This window comes from Opisthocomus hoazin, chromosome 7, assembly GCF_030867145.1.
Source record: "Opisthocomus hoazin isolate bOpiHoa1 chromosome 7, bOpiHoa1.hap1, whole genome shotgun sequence".
Taxonomy (NCBI): Eukaryota; Metazoa; Chordata; class Aves; order Opisthocomiformes; family Opisthocomidae; genus Opisthocomus; species Opisthocomus hoazin.
In genome coordinates this window covers 21094611-21109978 of record NC_134420.1, presented here as the reverse complement: position 1 = coordinate 21109978, position 15368 = coordinate 21094611, and the positions used below count along the sequence as shown (strand labels likewise).

The 15368-nt window shown below is 37.7% G+C and overlaps 1 protein-coding gene across 2 annotated transcripts in view; it reads right to left on the bottom strand.

The window, feature by feature from the left end:
- The window catches only part of PIK3C2A (phosphatidylinositol-4-phosphate 3-kinase catalytic subunit type 2 alpha), a 56799-nt gene that overhangs the window by 35000 nt on the left and 6431 nt on the right, over positions 1-15368 (bottom strand). Inside the window, exons 2-4 of one of the 2 annotated variants that reach the window (XM_075425427.1) lie at positions 7799-8970; positions 1980-2086; positions 127-284 (exon numbers count right to left, since the gene is read on the bottom strand). In XM_075425427.1, coding sequence (XP_075281542.1) covers positions 127-284; positions 1980-2086; positions 7799-8884 — 1351 coding nt within the window. In that variant the 5' untranslated portion in view covers positions 8885-8970. The remainder of the gene's footprint in view (positions 1-126; positions 285-1979; positions 2087-7798; positions 8971-15368) is intronic. The other variant, XM_075425428.1, reaches the window with a different exon arrangement.

The window sequence follows — 15368 nt, the reverse complement described above, 5'->3', positions numbered from 1 at the left end:
GCAATCCAGACAGCTGAGACCCAGTGATTACAAAAATGAAAGCCACTGGCCTAGACAAAGTGTACAGTCTTAACCCACCATTCCAAGTCTTACAAGCAAACTCCAATTAAAAAAGCAGAAACATACCATCACACGTGAAAGTTACTGGTTGCTGGAACTCTTCAATTTCTATAGAAACCTTGATACTGGGGCTCTCCCCACTTATATTTCTTTGCAGCATAACTGGACTCAGTGCAAAGCCTGGATTTGTTTGCTGACTGGTATAAGGAAACTTGGTCCTCAATCTGAAAAGTAGAGAAGGTTTATGAAACATTGCAATGGATAAGTCTAAGATTAAAGCAAAACACCACGTTAATAACCACAAGCCAGCACAGTAAAGACTACCTTTTCCTCTTTGCGTAAATTGTATGTACAAACCACAATTTATTTTTTCTAGTCTCAACAGAACACTGCCCACAATAATTGTGTATATACAAGTTACAGGGGAAAAACCTTAGCTTTAATTAGGCAGGTTCTCCACACAGCTTAAAATATTTTAATTGGTCAATGCTTACAGGACATACCCAGCTTCTGTAGAAGCTAAGGTCTAAAACAGTTTTAAAAAACCTAATCCACAGTACTTGCTAAAAATCACTTTAAAAAAGGACAATTTCTTTTATGTACAAAACACTATAAAACTGTTTACATGTTTTAATTTTTGGAAGTCTAATCTGAACTTAGATACTATGCAGTAGGTAGTTATTTCAAGCTGTGGAAGTTGAGCAATAGGCCTAAATTAAGGGAAAGGCTTTTCTTTAGGACACAAACAGTATAAAATGGTCACCTAATAACAAATAGACTATACTTTGACGGCCGATTTTTATTTTCTGCTATTTAACATAGATAAAACAATTTAACCTTAACCTTCTGCCAACATTAAAGTAGTATTATACAATATTAAGAACAGAACTCATCTATAACTATCATCTATTTCATCATCTTGATTCCTGACAATAGCATGAATGGAAAGAAAACAGAAAGGAATCCCTCTAGCAAGAGCTGTCCAGTCAAAAATCCATGAGCATTTTAAACATTGGGTCTCGAAAGAAAGGGCATTAATTAGATTTAACCAGAAACTGTTGCAACAAATCTATTGTGTGTGAGCTTTGTCTTAATGTTGTTCATCAGTAAGTTTTACAGGTATATGACTTCAAGGGTTTTATGGAGTTTGCTTTGCATTTCATTAAGATTCCTGTTTTAAAAAGCAGCTGTTACCCTTCAGATTCAAAGATCTCTATTTCCCTCATTAGTTCATGGATTTTGATCTTGACAGGTAAAAAGGCAAGACTCCTAGCTTGTCTTCTGTAGGAAGCAAGCAAAAACAATCTCCTTGAATTGTGGCAGTAAGCAAAAGCATAGAAGAGCATTCTGGGTTATCAAGTCCCATCTTCTTTGCTCTGACCTTTAAGAAATTTCACCACCTGATCAAAGCAGGAACAAGTTTGAAGGTTTTATTTGTTACAGAATTCCAGTTCTAGAAGCAATAGAAGTGACAACATTTAAGGATTAGAAAGCCACTGAGTGACAAGATTTAGTGAGGTGCATCAACTAAGAAAAAAAGGCTTCAAACTCTTTCAAAAGAAATTGTATTAAAAAATACACAGGAGATACAGATATATGGAAATACAGAAAAATAGTGAGGATAAAAAAATGTTACAAGAACAAGCAGAAAAGCGAGAGGAAAACTCACAGGACAAAAAGACTAAAGAGGAGATATGGTAATTCAAAAGCCTTAGTACTGAATACCTTAACAATTCTGTTGCATTCTTGAAAAAAGATGACAAAAATCAGGAAAAACAGGGATAAGAAAAGGGAAAGGACACATATGAAATTCATCCCATCAAGCAAAAAAATGTAGGACTGGCCCTGCCAACCTAACCGAAAATGAGTTAACTTTTTTTTTCCTTCTGAAAGCTAATTTGTGATCAGTAATTTCTTACTTCGTAACTGCTTGAGAAAAAGCTGACAGCTCTTGATTCTGCCCTTCAACTTCTTGGAGAAGCATGTTTTCTGTCAGCATGCCAGTGGTCCCATTGTCTTTCTGCAACTCAAAGATAACACAGTATTTAAATAGCTGCAAACATATTCCTACAGCCAGCAAAGCCATGTGTAGATGATAGATTTTCAGGAGTCTGAGGTTAACTGTTAGTTTTATGTCTACTTCTATAAGGAGAAAAATGTTCATCATTACAAGTTGAAAAGTAAAGATTTACTCGACCAGTGACTCCTTTACATAAGGTAATTTATTTGACAGCTTCACTATCAGTTAAGTTGCAAGCATAACAGTTCCTGAGCTCTCAGCAGTGACCTGTTGCATTAGAATTTGGCTTTGCTGAACCAGAGGAAGACAGACAAATGCTTTTTACTCCATTTCCGCGATTCAGCCTTCAGTATAGTCCCAGAAAGAGCCATTACACATCCGTTCTGCTCATGACCACCTTTTCCTACAAAGCAGGAAAAGATAAATTGTACACTGGAAGGAAGCAGTATTAAACTCCGAACTAATCTCGTGGTATCAAGTTATGGCTGTTTTAATCCCTTATGCCATATGCACCCACCAGCTCCCAAAAATGTAAACCACAATCTTTGAAGTACCCAATCTAAAAAACAATTGCTAAAATAGAACTGCAGTTTCAAACAACAAAATCTAATAAACTCAGAAAAAAAAAATCCCAAAACTGCTGCAGTTTTTCATCCATATCTGTTTCTAATCCAATTCACAATACAGCCATACAAATGCTAGCTAGTGTAAGCAAACAGCAGCTGGAACAATGAGTGGGGTTGAGGTGGAACTCCATCACCTGTAGTCTAAAAGCCACCACTAGCCTGAAGCACGCATGAAACTCCAGCCAGATACTCCCTGGAATAACTTGATATTGAAGAGTTTGCTCATGTCCAACCTAGGGACATTGCACACAGAGGATAAAGCCTTCCCATTAGTGACACTTTACATCCATTTACAATGCTTATAGAAACCTTTAATCCACTCAGGAGTCCAGAAGAAAAAGTAGACTGCATTATAGCTTTTCTGAACATCATCACAATTTATTCATACTTGAAATAGCAAATAACCATTTTAATAAGTGTGTTATTTATTACGAGCTGACAAAGTTAGCTGAGCGTCTAATTTCATTAAAACATATCAGACAAAATAGTCAAATTAGACTGTCTCAGAAAAGGGGTCAAATCTGTAACATGCAGAGCTAGGGACTATTAAGCTGTTTTCAAATTAACTTGTTTAAGCAGTATAGCATAAACTTCGAAAGGATAATATACGCAACCCATAATTGCCACTTGAATTGCATTTAAACTTAGTTATTTCAGCTAAAATACTGGTTTTATGAACACCAACCAGTTCAAATGGATAAATTCTATATAACTGGGGATTAGCCATACCATGGGAAGCAATTAGAGCAAGAAGCTGTAAAGCCATGAAACCTGGAATAAGATTCAGGTGCACGTATAATACCTTAAATTTAGAAAAAATTCTTTCACTCTAACATCTTAGACGAGTTCCATCACACGAAAATACTTCCAGGCAACTGCACAAGACCTGCTGACAAACCTGTGCAATTGTATCTAGTACACATATTCTTTAAGCAATTACACAATAACAAAACAAAAAATCATACCAGGAAACAGGAAGTTCACATACCAAGTGAAAGGTAAACACCTTTGATAAAGATTCAGCTAATTGCTGGTCAGCACTCAGCACAACACTCCATCATTTCAAACAAGAAGCTGGCTATAAAAATGTTAAATTTTATCTATTTAAGAACTCTTTTTAAGGAAGTTAGGTAATAATACAAATAAGTACTCAAAGCACTTTGCAAGTCTAACCAGAGCATAAAAGCAATACACAAGGAGATTACTGAAAGTCACACAGTGATGTAACATTGCCACTTCATGGCACAATGTGACACTTTTGAATCATTTACAGCAAAACATGCAGGTTATTCTGCTGTTAAATTCAAAGAAATTTAGGGAACTTCAGGACATTTCTATACATGCAAACTTAGCCAGGGTAAATAAAAAATTCTAACGTAATGAGCAAAGAAAAAAAAGAGTTTATTTGGTTATACATAGTTGACCTCAGGGTCACATCTGGCTAAGCACAGAAACCTAATGTTAATTCAAATATGTATCGCTAGAAATTACCTCCTGGTGGAAGATTAAGAACATTAAGTACCTCCTTGCCTTTTTCAGTTGAATTTCAATACTAATTTTTGATCATCTTTTGGAAGATCATTTCAGTAGATAAGCTCTGATAAACTACGAAATCTATTTAAAATCCACTGGACTCAGATGATTAGGGTTTTGAGCAACAAGTAGGATTTTAATTTCTTTAACTTCCAGATAAGCAAGTCTAGGAGGTGCAAAAGCTATCAGTCAGATAGGAAACAACTTCAGGCCAAACTAGATAAATAGTTCATACCAGCACAGCCTGCAAATACAATTACTCTTAACAATAAAAAAAAACCAAAACCCCTAATCCAGTAAATTACCAAAAGTCAGTTTAAATCCCATGAGTACATAAAGCCACAAGACTTTTCAGCTCTGAGAGAGGAAAGGAAGAGAACACCTAAAATAGGACAAAATGATGATTTTGCCTCTGCTTTCATTAAGAAGTGACAAACATTTAAGTATCTAGAAGGAGAATACCAAATATGTGGATACTTCATCAAATATGAAGTAAAACTCAAAGCAATCTATTGATTTGAGGAATTAATATGATAGAATCACAATGTATGACTAGAAATTTTTACTAATAATTTTGTTTAACAGCGTAGTGACACTATGAGTTATTCAGGGGAAAAAAAATTATCTAGACCAGTTAGGACGCAAGACTTCAGAATATACTTTGAAGGAAATATACACCTGGAGGTAATCTGGATAAAATACAAGAGAATTGCCAAAAATAGAGGCTAAATAACTCAGCTTCCTACTATACCAGACAGAAAAATTATTTAAACTAGAAAATAAAGTAGTAGCACAGGATGGATAAAGGAAAAGCCACAGGTTATGTTGAAAGGATATCTGAGACACTCGTCTTGAGATTTATTTATTATCTTCTTTAATAACTCAGCACAAGCAGCAGAAACACCCCTGCTAAGAATTTACAGTCTTGTATCATCAGCTAACTTTAAAATACAGACTAGAATAGGAGTGTTATGTCAAAACTAGTTAATCACAGACTGGAGAAACACAAGTGGAAAATAAATCTTGAACTTTAAATTGGGCATTCACTGCAGGAGTCTGATAAAAACTAAGAACTTGTTTGAAACGATGGTGGCTTCAGAAAATCAGATATATTAATTGACTATAGGATCAATATGTGCTGTTGTGATGTCATCATGAATAAAACAAATGCAACGGAAGTGTATCAAGCAGGATGCCCCTCCCTGTAATGAGGGCTTATTCATGCCACTGTACAAGGCACACGGTACACTGTGCTCTCACACAGAGAACTAAAATTCTCGTAAGCCATCTTCCGAGAAAAAAGAAAGTGACAGGAAAGAGAAGCTATCATAGAGCTCACAATGAAAGCTAACAGAAAGTTACTGTCTCTTATAACTTGTTGAGGTAAACATTAGGTTCTTTATCTTAAAAACCTGCTGTTCCACCCTGTTAAAAAAACCCAACATTTGCTAAGAGCTAGTTATGAACACATTTCTGCTGAAAATCAGATGACTGATAAGGACAATGAAGGTCTGGATCAGCCTTTAAATCAAAAAGCAGCAGGAGGAAAAGACCACATGTGAGGGCAGAGCTTGAGCATTTTATGAACCAGTTAACATGTGATCTGCAAATAGCATGGGAACCTGATGGAACACAAAAGACCTTTTTAAATCCTGCATTCTTTAAAAACCCTGGAATTTATAAAAACAGATTTCATTCAGCAACAGTCAAATATTACTTTCTACACACACCATCTCAGAAGCACTGATCCAATATAGTATAGCTATTGCAGTAAAAAGTTAAATTACCACCACCAAACATCACTGGAAAACTGACAAACACATCACATGACAAACTGAAGAAGCAAACTGCCAAGGAGCCCAAATTCACACATCTCTCCAAAGACTAGGAAATAACTGAGCTCACATGTCACAGCTCAGCAGTGAGTGGAAAAAAATAAAATTAAGTTAGACCCAAGATCTTCACACATGTAAGGTTAAAAATGCGATCCCTTAAAAAACAGAGGTAAGGGGGTTTTTTGGGTTTCAGGTTTTTTTGCTCCTTCTCCATTGGCGTTCTATTAAACTTTTGCCAGAATACTGACAACTAGCCCAGAAAAAACAGGAAATCCTTCAAATGAGTAGCCAAAAATTTCACTTGAGTGGAAATTTACACAATCCTTTAAGTCAAAGTCTAGTAAATCTTTCTTCTTCTGAGAAAAAAAACTCCCTCAGTCTGAGGGAGGGGAAAACTAAGGAGCAATTTGGAAAACATCCTTGACTGATAGGAGTTGTATTTTATGGCATGTCCCTAGTCTATTAAAAACACCTAGAAAGACAATACATAAGATTCAAAACAGCTGCAATCCAAAGTCTCCAAGGCAAATAAATATTTTACTCCCCCCCTCCCCAGCCAGTTTCTACAAATATGATTTTTCCTGCCATTATCACTCTTGCCACGGTGTTGACTTTTCCACTGAAGGCTTCTCCTTCAGTCTTTGTACTCTCTCTACCAGAAAATAAAAATACAAAAGTGTTCACGTTTACCTTCTGCTGAGGTGACTATTATTTTAATATGTGATGTCTTGTTTTATGATGGAATTATCATAGGAAGAATTTTAAGAGATAGGAAAAATTAAATAATTTACAGTCATTTACTGGACTTGGAAAAGGGTAGGATGCACTTACAAGGGCATAGTTAACCACATGGGACAGCTACACTATTGATCATCTGCTGTACAGTTTAGTTTTGATATAAACTGCATGTGCTCAATGTCCAAAAAGATGAGTGTCATAACTAAAGCCCCTGTTGGCATTTTTATCTTGAAATTTTGATGAAAGTGATCCTGATCCTAGAGCAGAAGTCACCCTTTTGCCGTGCCTGATAAAAGTAACGTCACACAAAGATGATTTTCCTTCTTCCAGCACAGAAGTACGGTGTTTCTGACCTAACAGGCATCCCACCTTCCAAGACAGTATAGCCAAAAGGTTCGGCTACGATCACTAACATTCCTGCACAGAAGGAAAGATGTCTAACTACGAAAGCGGTCATATAAAAGACTGCAAGTGATACTGAGAGAGCAGAATAGTTTTGACTATGCCACCTTTCTAGTCTACTTTTTAAAAGAAAAAAAAAAAAAGCTGACTGGTTCAGATATAAGGCAAACAAACGATTTTTCCAAAATCCAAGATAAAGGCTGCTCAAGATAAAGCTTTGAATGTCTAACTTGTCATCTTTTTATTTTGTAGTATCATGTCAATTGTTCATTGATCAATATGATTTAAATATTTAATTGTTCCAAATTGTTCCACTTCTTTTCTTAGTGTGTTGAAAAACAACAATTTCCTCAGTAAATGTGGAAACATTACACAAGGTCAGAGTTGTTTTGAGATTTAGTTCAGTAGTAATGTTCAATTTTCTAAATAACACTAATACATACATACACCAGTAGCATCCCATTATTTGGACACCACCCAAGCAAAGTAATATTTAACAAACAAATCCAGACCTTAAAGTGTCTTTAAATACTGTGATTAATCTTTACCATTATATTGCAATTTTAAAATACTGATTTACCTACCTGTGATGTTTGGCCCTGTAACTTTGCAAGCTGAGTTGTTCGCATGTTTAAGGACTGGCTCCTTGTAACTGTTGCTCCAGATTTCCCATTAACTTTTCTTTCCAGATGACAAGTTACTAACAACTTTTCTTCTAACAGCACAGCATCCCATGGATCTTCAGCAGTCATACTTGAAGCCCTCTCTCCATCATTCTCTGCCTTATTCAAAGTCTCCACACTATCCACTTTTGGTTTACTTAGGGGATCCAAATCCAACCAATCAAATTTACTAACATCCCTGCAGCTTTCTGAGGCTGGTAGGCTAGAAACTGCAGACTTTATAGCAGTCATTTCTAAGTCTGTGCTTGACTTTCCATTTTTCAGAAATTCTGAGGTGCTTGCAATTTTGTCAAACACTTTTGCCATTTCTGGTGTAAGTACTGGCGGATATATAGGTAGGCTTCCTTGTGGATGGAAAGGCGTAGTAGCTGCCAATGGGTATGAAATGTATTGCGACTGTCTTGGAAGACCAAGATAAATAGGTTCTCTAGAGTGATAGGAGGACATAGTTGGGTGGAATCCATTCTGAAATACACCAGTCTGTTTTGTGTAAGAAGCTGAGGGGTAAATAGGAGGTAAAGTGCATGTAACAGGTGCTGGTATCCCAGGCGTCCACGGTCTTCTCTGACCCATAGGCCCAAGATAAAATTGCGAAGACACAGATGGGCTCAAAATAGGACTTACTGGTAACGTAGGTACTTTACTAGATTCAAAACTGTCATCCAGAAGGAGTTTCTCTAGTTCAGCATGAGTAAGCTTCTCTATGTCAATGGTACTGAGTTTATCTTCCATGCTCTTCGCATCAGACTCTGGAAACACCATAAGATCATGGTCCTGTTTGTTATGAGTCTGTACATTTTGTCTGGTGCTGCTTAAAGAATGAAAAGTTTGTTTATTACCAGCTACACCTCTTTCTTTCTGCATCTTAGCTAATGCCTCAGCTTCCATCTGCAATGCCTCCTCTTTGTCCACATCTTTTGACCTCGTGGCTGCCAAAGAAGGTGATGAGCGCTGTTTAAATACATTGCTATTGGATATCTGGGCCATACCGCAAGAGCGGACGTCCACTTAAAGACGCAACACTTCTCTTGTACTGGTTGTCCACCTCTGGCTTCAGAACAGATTTAGCAGATCTGAAAAGGAAATTAAATATTAGAAACACATGAAAGAAATCATATGTGGAGAACTACTAAGTCATACAGCACTAACTGACAAGGTTGCACACGTCCTTCAGAAACCCAGGACATAAAATCTTTAAGAGACCAATTTTTTGGGGGGTCGGGTCAAACTGAAAGAGTGAAGCCACACAATCGAATTCACAGCCTTTGAATTACACGAGACCCACTTATTTTTCTCACTAGTACTTAGAATCACAGAAAGTTTTGGGTCGGAAGGGACCCATAGAGGTCATCTAGTCCAACCCCCCCGCAGCGAGCAGGGACACCGCTAACTAGATCAGGTTGCTCAGAGCCCTGTCCAACCTGGTCTTGAATGTTTCGAGGGATGGGGTCTCCACTACCTCTCTGGGCAACCCGTTCCAGTGTTTCACCACCCTCACTGTAAAGAATTTCTTCCTTATATCCAGCCTAAACCTACCCTGTTTTAGTTTAAAACCATTACACCTCGTCCTGTCACTGCTGTCTCTACTTACCAGTAGGTAGAGTAGTACTTGCTTTCTTTTTACACCACTAAACCTAAGACACAGAAAAGCTGCATTCAGGTACCTAATTGTTTTCAGGTTTGAGCAATTCTGCATACTTAGCCAGGTTCATTCTAAAGACTTGTTTTGGTTTCAGCTGCCGCCGGCAACAAAAAAAAAAGCACCACGCGGCCGCCCCTCCCCCCGCCGGTGTGCGGAGGAGAATAGAAAGAAGCAGGCAGAAACTGGTGGGTCGGGATAAGGGCAGTTTAACAGAACAGCAAACAGAGGGAACAGGAACAACAACGATACAGATAAGGAGAAAATACGACACAAACTCACGCAACAGACCCGCTCTCTCGGACAGGACCGGCGCTGCGCGCTCCCAAGCCGCGAGTGAGTCCCCGCCGCACCGCCCCCCCACCGAACCCAGCATGACGGCACATGGTATGGAATACCGGGCTCTGTTTGGCCAGGTGGGGTCAGCCCACCCGGCTGTGCCCCTTCCTGGAGTCCGGTGAAAATTAACCCTGTCCTGGCCAAACCCAGGACAAGACTACACAAATATCTAGCATTGATAAAGCACATTATCAATAGGACTTCCAGTGTATTTCAATATATTGCAGAAACGATAGACCTATCAAACTGCTGTACCATGCTTATGCTGGTGATAATGATGCTGAAGGACCTCCCTTCAGAAAATATCACTGTACTTTACCCTCTTAACAAGAGAAATAGTGCTTATGAAATGCTATATCTTGGACAAGCAAAACAAGCAGCTGACTAATCCTTTTAATAGCCCCTTAAAGGAAGCGCCATTCACTACCAGGTAAGGAAAGAAACTATGAAAGGTCACTTTTGCTTGAGGCCACCACCAAGAAAACAACATCTTACACTTCTTCAATTCCAATCTTGTGCTCAGCACTATTACACAACTTTCTGTATCCACCACAATATCTGTGCCTCTTTACTAATCTTCCAAGAGATTACCACAAGGACTATGTTATTTTTCAGAATTATTTCTACACCTTTTACACACAGACAGGTTAGAGTTGAGTCCAGGAGACAAGATTTGTCTTCCAGCAACAGCTAGTCTGCATATCAAGCAGCAAGATAAAATCATGAATAATGAGTTTCTGCTAGGAGGGTTACATAAACAGCAATCCTCATTAAAACAGTTCCACTGGACTAGAGGAGCCCTTTAGATGTAAATCATCCTGGGTTTAAGCCATGCAGCAATCTACAAATTAAAAGAGTTCTCTGCAGCAAATAATGTCGATAACGCGAAAGACTGTCTTTATGTTCCTTTGCTATTCATACCCATCAGAATGCCTGTGGGTTTGGGGTTTTTTTTCCCCCTTGTATCAGACCAGAGATATGTGCTTTAAACAAACTGATCGTACTGTGGACGTGCTACATAGACAGCAAGATTCTTAATGGATTTCTAACAGATTCTTTAAATTCTTTAAGACTGTGGCAAAGCTTTTATCTACTTCATTTCAGTGGCTTATATTGTGAAGGATACACATCTTTATAAGAGGTTCTACACATTTCAGTTAAGTCTGAACACATAAATTCCAGTGACACCCTTCACAAAGCAAGATTAAGCCAGAACTGATGTTACAGGTACCGAGACAAGATTTAAATGAAAGAGGATGTCTTCAGAAAGACTGGAACAGTGACAGAATAACAAAGCTCTCAAACCCTGAAAATCACACAACTAAAGTCCTGGGGAACAAAACCCTAAGGAGGAGCTTTGGAAGTTACTAGAATGTATCCATTCCACAAGATAATTATATTCAACAAAGATGACCTACAGCAAAAAGCAGACACCAGATCCTGTTCCATACAATATATTACGCTGCAGAGTTTGACATTCATTAAAGCCACAACTACTGCCATTAGGAAGTAGTCCTGTCCTATCTACTGCCCATTTGCACAGTCAAGTGTTGAACCTGATGGGGGCACTGATTAAAAAAAAGCAAAACCACCACCACCCCACCCCCATAAAAAAAAACCCCAAACTTTTTGCTGGGTTCCTTTATAGAAAGTGCAGGTAACCTGGTCCCATTTAAGCACAGCTGTGGCCTTCAGTGCCATTCGCTTATTTACTGCCCTCCTGTTAGCAGGACAGTCATTCTAAACCTTCTCCTAAAGATGCACTGAATATTTTGTAGATGGTCTAAGCCTACTAGCCACAGATAACATCCTAACAAGAAGCCTAATATACTTTACACCAGCTGCTCAGATTGCCTAGATACCCAAGCAGGCTTCAATGTCTCTATTAAGTTGCAGTTGGTTAAAAGTCGCTATGTCAAATATTCAGGTGCAGGAACACCCTGAGTTATGAAGTCCTCTCAATAATGCCTACCTGGCTTTTCCTAGAAGCAGCAGCAGCCTGAGGTAAGTGCAGTTTTCACAATCTTGCTGTCTCCTAAAGATGCTAAATAGCAGCAGGATGTTTTTCCTGAATTATATTCAAAAAGCTAAGATAGGATCATACTACTTTGTAAGACTATTCAGAACTGTTTGGGCTACAACTTTGAAGCTTATCTATGAATTCTGGTGCTGCTTGGTAATTACAGCAGCAAGTGAATGTTCTTAAGGAAAAAGTATCCATATTACGGGGTCGTCAAAGTAACTATACTAACAACTCCAGCTCCTTAAAAATGTAGGAAGCCTTATTTTTCTGTAGAAATTGAAAGCTTTGATCTTCATACTCAACAAGCGCTCTCCTACTTACAAGAAGTCACAACTGCAGATAAACATACATTCTCAGAAACATGGTGCAGTTACTGCAGCACATTCATTCGTAACATCAAGAGAACCCAAATCACTCAATAATAATTTGCTTTACGATTTCACATTTCAGTGCATGATTGTACACTTGCACTGACAAATCCACTGACTTCTAGTATTCAGAAGAGTATTATTATAAGTGCTTATCTTAAAACTTGAATTCCACTTTTCCTTTTGCAAGACAGTCTCGTCGGCACACATACACTTAATTTGATCCCTGCATTTAAGTCCTGTCCTTGGGAAGCTTCTAAAGTCCAATCAGTGTACACATTTCTGTCAAATTTACAAGCAGACTGCAGTTTTCAAATAGTTTGAAGTTTAAAACTGATTAAAAAGTCTGATAAAATTGCAATAGTTTTAGCAAAACTTTATTACTGCATGCCTGTTATAAGCAGTAAATTCACATGATGAAACATCCCTAGGCATAAGCATTATTGAAATAAAGACAGGCCTTCTTTTAAATGCTAACTACATCACATCAGTTAACGTTTTCACATAAGAAGTTTAACTTCACTTTGAACTTCTGACTTTGTAGCCATCCGAGTTCAAAGGCAGGGCCTAAACCTCTCTAACATTTACCAAGAGAAGGGCAAATTCCATTTGGACCATCTGTCAGCAGGAAACTCCTCTCAGACACTCAGAAGAATGTTACAAGTCAAATCCCAGAAACTAGAAAAACAGATACCAGAACCATTACTGACCATACCATAGGAATCCACAAGCAGTCTGAAACAACTGGAAGTCACCAGAAGACCCAGAAGAAACCCTTAAAGTCAGGCCTGTTCTCAACTGCTGCACACTATTTTAGATAATAGTAATTATCAGTTTTCAACTGTCAATCTGTTCACCTTCAAGAGCACAACTCGCTTCCCAAACACTTAAATAGGTCAAATGCTTTCTTTCTTTAAATAAAAAGAAAGGAAAACTAGAAGCTACTGAAGGAATTATAACAGAAATTTGAAAGTGATAGAACAATTTCCTACAGCATTTACCTCTCCCCTCAATTTGCAATTAAATGAACACATTCATACTTTATACAAAGTCACCATATTTACACTGCCCCAACAGTAACTCACAAATACTGCCTGTTTCAAGGTTTGTTTAAAAGCAGGTCTAAAAATCTCAACCACACAATTTACCTATAGCCTTGATGAAAGGTAATCTGTTTCCTGCAGTGAAACTTAGTTAACTTCAAGCACTATTTGCTTTAAGTATTCAACCAGATGTGATCAGACGTGAGTCTGCAGACCTCTTTCTCTAGCTCCAGTCTAGCAGAGTTTCCCTAACAGCAATGCTTCCCTGGTGGCAATTTTGAATAAGCGTGTTTAGAGTCTAAAGCTCATTTGCTCAGTCAACTACCTGTACACTGCTATGTAATTTTATTTGAATATTGGCCATTATTTCAAAGGAGCAAAATACTCTTTTTTAAAAAATACACAGCAACAAAATTTTATTAATATTAAGAACGAAGAAACAGTAAGATGTCTGACCACCTCCTTCAGATGCAAGCCTCTACATGGAATGGAAACTAATTTCAAAACAGATATTCACATACTGAGACTTACATGAAAACCAAAATATATTTACATATGCATTACCCTAGCAAATAGATAAAACTGAACCATGAGGAATTTTTTTTTCTAATGGGGAATTTATAGGTTTATGGTGAGAAACTTCAGGAGAATCAATAAGCGATATTACATCTCTACCAGGACAAAGACTCCCCAAATCAAAACTAGTTTCCTGACAAAGACTCCCCAAATCAAAACTAGTTTCCTATCTTAATGAGCAAAGGATGACTTTACTAGAGATAAATCCTGTTACCTTAAGCAGAGATAATCTCACCATCTGCACATGTACATGTTAACATCCTTCTCTATGTAACATGAATTGCACAACTATTTTCTTTTAAAAAAACCACGGCTTTTAACATTCCATTTATAATTTGTTCTATTGCTAAACAAGCACAGAACTTATTATTTGGCAATTCATTCTGAAGAAATACTTTACAGTTATCACAAATCAGTTCACATAAATTCCCTAGAGTCCAAGCACTAAATATAGTAGCAATGATACCAAGTCAGACCATTTCCTGCATTCCTTTATAAAGTAATGCCCTGACATCCAGTAGCCAGAGCTTCCTCAAAATAAGTGTAATTTTCACAATAACTCTGTGGTTATTTTGCCATTAATTAAAAAAAGTATTTGAGGCATTTGCCTAACACTGAATGATAGCTAATTTAAGAATTAACAAATCTTGCCTGCATACCAGAGACAGTAGCAGTTTTATGGGATAACAGGGAAAACTTAGCAAAATAAGACAGCAGTAATATACTATGGAAAGTACTAATCATCTGGAAAGGAATTCATAGCAAGACATTTGCCACAGCAGGAAAACTCCTTAGCAAGAAAACAGAAGAACTTTGATGTTCAAAAGCCCTGTCTGACAGATGCATTCAGATTGCCAAAATCGAGAAACAACTGAGCAGATACTTCAAGAAGTCGTCATGAGTAATTCCAGTATTCTTTTAAAATGTTGTTAGGTTTAAATCAGAAGTTTCTCAACAATATGTACATAAGTAGTCCTGAAAGGCTAGTGTTTCAGGCATATGGTTCTATCAGGCTATCTTTCTACTAAAAAGTTCGTAGCTTCTTTAAGCCAGTCATAGCAAAACTAGAAAGTGCATCCTTACATATGAGATTAACACAGTCAACCAAACGATTGAATCCATTTCGGGTCATACCTACAGAATCTTCAGAGACAATGCCACCAGCTTAAATACAGGTGCAATTTTTTAATTGGGCACAAGCTCCAAACCAGCGCTCATTTCTGTTTTGTTCAAATCATTCAGCTTAAACAGCTGTACCAAGACCAGCACCTGCATCTCAACTTTGATTTTGAAAATTCATTTACATCTAAAAAGCACAATTTCATCACAAAACCTCTGTTTTTGAGAACTAGGCAAGAATAGGGCGTTTCCAGCACTAGAACAGGAAGCCTCCAGGAATGCTTGAAGGTCTTTCAATATTGGTAACAAATTCCTTGAAAAAATTCAGCCTCAACTGTTTCAGTGCTTGTAAATCACCTATGAA